The 6,663-nt window shown below is 39.1% G+C and overlaps 1 protein-coding gene across 2 annotated transcripts in view; it reads left to right on the forward strand.

Annotated features, from left to right (window-relative positions):
* hip1 (huntingtin interacting protein 1) overlaps positions 1 to 6,027 on the forward strand; it is a 49,707-nt gene extending 43,680 nt beyond the window's left edge. For both annotated transcript variants that reach the window (XM_077208824.1, XM_077208825.1), the window contains exons 23-31: positions 114 to 224; positions 329 to 387; positions 657 to 750; positions 835 to 935; positions 1,835 to 1,940; positions 2,028 to 2,151; positions 3,141 to 3,202; positions 3,278 to 3,395; positions 3,588 to 6,027. In XM_077208824.1, the coding sequence (XP_077064939.1) occupies positions 114 to 224; positions 329 to 387; positions 657 to 750; positions 835 to 935; positions 1,835 to 1,940; positions 2,028 to 2,151; positions 3,141 to 3,202; positions 3,278 to 3,395; positions 3,588 to 3,598 (786 nt within the window). In that variant the 3' untranslated portion in view covers positions 3,599 to 6,027. The remainder of the gene's footprint in view (positions 1 to 113; positions 225 to 328; positions 388 to 656; positions 751 to 834; positions 936 to 1,834; positions 1,941 to 2,027; positions 2,152 to 3,140; positions 3,203 to 3,277; positions 3,396 to 3,587) is intronic.
* Positions 6,028 to 6,663: the final 636 nt, after the last annotated feature.

Consider the following 6,663-nt stretch of genomic DNA (forward strand, 5'->3'; position numbering starts at 1 on the left):
AAAGCCTGTGATAAACACAAGAAGACGATACTTTGGAGTTTTGTTCTACAACGTAATTTAGAAATAGATGTGAACACAACCTGTTAGTTAATTCCTCGGTTTTCTGTGAGCAGAAGTTGCGTCCTCGGGGTCTGGAACTGCAGCAAGGGGAGCTGGGAGATCTGGTGGAGCAGGAGATGTCAGCCACATCAGCAGCTGTGGAGTCAGCTGCCGCCAGGATCGAGGTGATCAGTCTATGCTTTTTCGACCATACAGACAGATGCTTAATAAAACATGAAGCTCTCAAGTATACTTGTCTAATGTTTTTCCACTTTGCTCTTTGCAACAGGAAATGCTCAATAAGTCCAGGGCAGTTGACACAGGAATCAAAATGGAAGTCAATGAAAGGTCAGACTGACCAAGCCACTATGTGTTATGCATGCAATGCATATTATGTTTTCATGATGACTGTTACCAAAAACAGTTTACTGAATTATTTGGTTGATATTCTTTTAGTGGATTTGGTTGTTAAGTGATCAAAATGTCTTTATGCAGAGTTTATTTCCCTTGGATAGCGTTGCACGTTTGCATTCACCCAGACACATTAGCCAACCAACCCATGCATGCAAAACAGGCCTGTGAAGTATTTCAATGTTGTTCTCTGTCGCCCCCTGCAGGATCTTGGCGTCCTGCACAGATCTCATGCAGGCCATCAAAGTGCTCGTGCTGTCCTCCAAAGACCTGCAGAGGGACATTGTGGAGAGCGGCAGGGTGAGTGAACTTTTTTCGTTGTTGAAAACTTGCTTTTGTAGAGCGTGAAATGACATTTTATTGATGTTTCTGCTGTGTTCACAGGGGGCCGCTTCTATGAAGGAGTTCTACGCCAAGAATTCCCGATGGACGGAAGGTCTCATTTCCGCCTCCAAGGCCGTGGGCTGGGGCGCCACCATGTTGGTGTGAGTAACACATACAGTGAGAAAATCTAATTTGGGGGGGAAGCTGTGGCATCGTGATTAAAAATCCGCTTTATTTTTTCCAAAATGATTTTGTATTTTTTCCCAAGATTCTGTGTTTTCCATTTTAATGGCTTAATTAAATTTTAATAATCAAAAGCATGACTAATCAATTGAATTCATGAAACTTTTTAAAATTTGAATAAATTATTACAATTTTAACAACAATAGGGCCCTATGAATTTCACAAATTCTGCTTTTTACTTGTTATATAATCATTTTAAGATTTAAATAGATTTATCATAACTGTGGTAATCAAATCAATTCATAAAACTTGTAATCAAATGAAAATACAATTCCTTTACAACTAAACATTGCATTTTTGTCAAATAAAGTGTTGCACAACAGATTTTCTGTATAAATTAAAACAGATGAAAAAAATCTTTTGATTTTATGGTATTTCTTAAAAAATGTTATTGTAAATAGGATTATTATTATTATTTTAATTATTATAACTTTGAGAAGTACATTTTATAATAAAATAGATATAGTTCTGAAACCACCATCAGCATCACATGTGCTTATGTGCTGTAGACAAAACTCATTCTCTCTGAGATTCACAGAACATGTACACTTTATATTTCTTTTCGTGGTTTAATAATAGCAGACACTAGTCCATATTTCGTTTGGAATTTGATGAAGTGTACAGCCCTATTTTGATTTCTTAATCCAAAATTTGCCAAATTTCGTGTCATTCCGCATTATACAGCTAATTCCATTTTAATGACTATTCCATGATTCTGTCCGTGGTTTCCAAAGTGTCCAGACCCCAAGTTTTAAATCCTACATGAACTGATATATTAACCATCTCCACTGTGCTTTTTTTCTCCTTCTCCCTGCAGTGATGCAGCTGATCAGGTGGTGCAAGGCAAGGGCAAGTTTGAGGAGCTGATGGTGTGTTCGCATGAGATCGCTGCCAGCACGGCTCAGCTAGTTGCGGCATCTAAGGTACAACGGCAACAAATCGCCAACAACATTTACACTTGAATTAACTTTAAAGCAATGTAAGATACATAATCTGTCTTATCTTTTCAGGTAAAAGCAGACAAGGGCAGTACAAACCTTTCCCGCCTCCAGCAGGCCTCCAAAGGGGTCACCCAGGCCACTGCAGGGGTCGTGGCATCAACAAAGTCCGGCAAGTCTCAAATCGAGGATACAGGTGAGGTCTTGCTAGGCATGTACAGCACATCCCTCTGTGTTTAAGTGGCTCAACATTTTCAGACACCTTAAGATGTGATGCTCATGGGTAATTCAGGTTTGATTCTTGCTTGCATCATTTCCCCCATAATGTCTTGTTCTTTCTCCATTATTCATTAAATAAGGGCCAAAAGCTAGTAGTTACAGTGGTTGCACCCTCATTTTGCTTCTCATTGACCTCCAGTTACATTGCCCCATTTCACATTTAACTATAGCCATGGAAACTGGTTTATGATGCCCTCCAGAGATACAGGAATGAACAAGCTTACACACAGTCAGGCTATTCTCCTTGCAAGTTTGTGTGCTGATGCATTTCTATGGAGGCAAAGACATTTAAACAACATTGACCAGTCACATGGAGTCAGTGACATTGTGTGTCCTTTCATTCATTAAAAGCTTTTAACAATTTAGTAAATTTTCTGTTTGCATGGACTACATGGATGGCCTAATACATTTACTAAAATGTCCAATATTCAACTGTAGTACACTGCAATGATCTCGAATTCCATTTATCTATTAATTTATTTATTTATTTATTTATTGTTTGCTGGAATCATGATAACTGGATGCTCCTTAGTAATATAAACATGGAATGGAGGGAGAAGCAGTAGCGCTGATTTATTCACACTGTTTGTGAAATTAGAGTCTGAAAGAAAGTTTTCAAATTATTGCTGTTAATTCCTGCATTATAAATACAGAGTTTATGGTAAAATTATACACAATGCTCGCAATCGTAAGCCGTAATTCAGGCCCTGAAAAGATTGAGGCTGTGTTTTTTCTTAAAAATTTTCTTAAAATTGAGAGACATTCATTTTCTTATCCTAAAGATAATTTTACTGGCCAAAAATGCAGGCGAACAAGAAAAATCCTGTGTAGCCTGAAAGCTTTTAGACATGAATTGAAAATCATAAAATTTGATCGGTATTTAACTCTGAATTCTCTTTGTTTCAGACACTATGGATTTTTCTGCAATGACACTCACTCAGATCAAGAGGCAAGAGATGGATGCACAGGTGAGCGAGTGTTAACCTGTTGTCCATGTCTTTGTGGAAGTACGTGAACAAATCTGACCGTTTATTGTGTCTCAGGTGCTGGTGTTGGAGCTGGAGACGCGGCTGCAGAAAGAGAGAGAGCGACTTGGTGAACTGAGGAAGAAGCATTACAAGCTCGCTGGCGTTGCAGAGGGCTGGGGAGGAGAGGACGAGGGTAAGACCCCCAATAACACCACAAACACTATACCATCAGCCAAAACTGCTTAAACATCGCAGATTTGCCTAGCGAGTGGGGTAGATGGAGATTTTTAGGGCTGAGTGTGGAGTATTAAGCTAATTTGTGGTGGAAAGGGTTTGGTTTGTTTGCTTGTGTGTAATTCGCTCTTTCTTTTGTGTTTGCCCGCAGGAACGGGATGAGACTTGTCGTGTTCTGTGCGGCAGCCCTACAGACATCTTCATACACTATCTTTCCCTTCTCCATTTTTATTGTACTTTTTATCTCTTTTGATTTCTATTATTGTACATTCAAGCCAAATAAAAAGGTGCTTTTTTTCTAACCTGCTCCCTCCCCTGCCCGTGGAGTCAGGAGACGTGAGGAGTGTGATGATAGTGTGCGACGAAGGGGGGAGGGAGAGGAAGGCAGGAAATGGATGGAACCACCTAGTGGACAGAGAGGGAAGTGCAGGCTCGCTGAACTGTCTGAGTATTTCATTTCCTCTTCCTCATACAGAATGGAGAATCTTCCCCCACCCCTGATCATTTAGAACAATCCCGTCTCCCTATGAAACATCCCATGATGCATTGCACAATGGTGAGTCACCCCATTTTGCAGGAAATGGCACTGTGCTGTGATCCTTCCGGACTCAACTTTTACAAACAGCAGCTGTGTGACTTCCACCTCTCAAACGCATTCCTTAATGTCGTGTAGGATCGCCCTTGTCTGGGTCCGCCCCTTCCCTAGTCCCCTTAGCAGTGGTCTCTGAACTAAAACAAGAGCATTGAACATAGTAGATGATGACCACTGTGGACTAACACCTGAAAACACTAGCAAACTCAACATGCTTTTTCTGTATGTAGTTTTATTTTTTCTTCAGATTTCTTTTGATTATGTTCCCAAGGCATTGATTTTATAAGAAGCCCTAAATAGATTTAATCCACAGGCTTTTTACTGTTTCACCATGTTGACTTTTAGGGACAACCCGCTAAATAGCTCATTTAACGTATGATATTTCGACAAAATTGTGTCCTGATGTTTTTCACCAATTTCAAGTCCACGACTGACTATGAACTGACTGTTTTTGTGAGACCTCACGTCTTTGTTTTATTAGCTGTATTAGGTTTCCTGAGCACAAATAGGTTATGCACCATATTGTATTAGTAAAGGTCCATAAAACGGTCCTGTACGGTTTACACGCTGTTAATATGACAGTATCTGTTAATTCCTGTTGTCGTCTTCTAGCTCCACATACGCGCACCCCTTCACACCGAGGCGAGGAGAGACATCCGTGCCTTCCAAAAGGGAAAAAGGGTCAAGGATCACATTCCCTCAAAAAAGACCTTTAAAATCGGGATCTAGAGTAGCATTAGGACAGTGTTTTAAAGTTGTAGTTTGGTATTGCGAACTGAGATCATGAAATCAGTAGAGAACCGTGTGGTGTGAGAACAGATGTACCCATCCCTGAGTTCAACTTCGGTGTGTTTCGGTTGGTTTTTTGAGCTCCCAATTTTCAACTTGGAGGATATCTGAAAGAAAGAAGAAATGATACTGAGCCCTTAGAGAACATGGTGATGGGGGAAATTACATTTCAGTGTTCTATCTCAAACGAGTTGCGTTCCCACAGGAAACTTTGTATTTGCTTGCAAATTTGTAGCGTTCTCTTGCACAAGTATGGTGTTCCCCTGAGAAACTTTGCATTCCCTCACTTGAAATGTTATTTCCATCACAAAAGTTTTGCAAGCGACTGTAAAGTTTCTCTAGATACCCAAAAGATTTGTGAGCGAATGCAAAGTTTCTCCAGGAAAGGTAGGGTTTCATGAGCAAACACAAAGATTTTTGAGGGATTATATTATTAAGATTATATTTTTTCCTATCACCGTGTCCCTTTCGGGGCTTTGAAAAAAGTTTTCATAAGACTCAAGCTAAATGGAGATGCATGAAAAATGTGAAGTAAAATGTATTTGGTTCTAGAGGCCTATCCACCTCCGTCAAAGCAATGTAGACCAGATAGCCTTGTAGACCACCACTGTCTGCCAGCAGCACAGCTCTGACCAGGGCTCCACAGGGACATGCAGTCTTGTAGTCATCTACAAACCATGGTTACCTCAACTTCTCCACAAACTACCAGTCAGCATCTACAAAAGAGAAAATGATTGCATTAGGGTCCTCTAGACTCTGTATGAACATGCGTTGAGTGTGTATATGTGTGTGTGTTCTTTAATACTAATATAATGTGTGTGTTTGGGTGGATGCTGTGTGACTGAGATCTGATATATACTGTATATCCCTTATGTTTTTGTCTTAATACCCTCATATTGTTTCACTTGTTGCACTGCTTCGGCTGTTATGTTAAGTTGCGACACTGGGTATTTAATTTCCGTGTTTTTTTTTTTTTTTGGAGTGTCATCATCACCTCCAGTAATGGTTTATTCCACCATTTAGATTCGGTTGTCTAGTCTTACCAGCTCAGCCAGCCTCTAAACTGCCTCTCACTTTTGTTAATAAAAATATTAAAACAAGACCGCTCAATAACATTTTGGAGAATATCTTTGTATGATATATACTAAAACTGTGTGTGGGATTGTTTTACTTTTCAGTTTTTAAATAAATATTTCATTCATTGATATAATTGCTAGTTTTTTTGTCTCAATGCTGCTTGTGTAAGATGTTTGTGTATTATGTCATAATTAACTTTACGGTTGACATTGTTGAGGTTTTTGGATGCCAGAGGGAAAGATTTCCATGCAAGGTTATTGTGTAATTATTTAGATTAAGCAACTATTGAGAAAAGTTTTGTAAAATGATTTGTTTGAGCAGTAATAATGACTGAATCTGTTGACATGTTGAATATTATCCCACCAGGTGTCACTAAATAGTAGCCTGAGTTCATACAGGTTAGAGAAGCTCATCGTGTGTTGTCTAGTCTGAATTTACATTGACACAGGGTGTATTATGGTTTCCAGTCTCATATGGGAATAAACAATCAAGGCAGTAGGTAAAAACACAGCATGTAGATTTATATATGATCCGTTATTATGTTAGATATAGCGACAATTCAGCACTAGTCAAGTAGGACTGATATCAGTTGACCAGAAATCCATTTTCTTTATTGACGTATCACATTTTTTCTATTATTGATTGATTTGCTGACGAACCTACTGCGTTTTGAATTATGGGAGGATTTTTTTGTCTTTGCAATCCACTGTAACAATATGAAAAGAAAAAAAAAGACAACATATACTCTTGGTCTTCTCTCCCGATTTAC

The sequence above is a fragment of the Siphateles boraxobius genome, unplaced genomic scaffold (genome assembly GCF_051911475.1).
Source record: "Siphateles boraxobius isolate OS27281-9 unplaced genomic scaffold, OSU_SipBor_1 6, whole genome shotgun sequence".
NCBI lineage: Eukaryota > Metazoa > Chordata > Actinopteri > Cypriniformes > Leuciscidae > Siphateles > Siphateles boraxobius.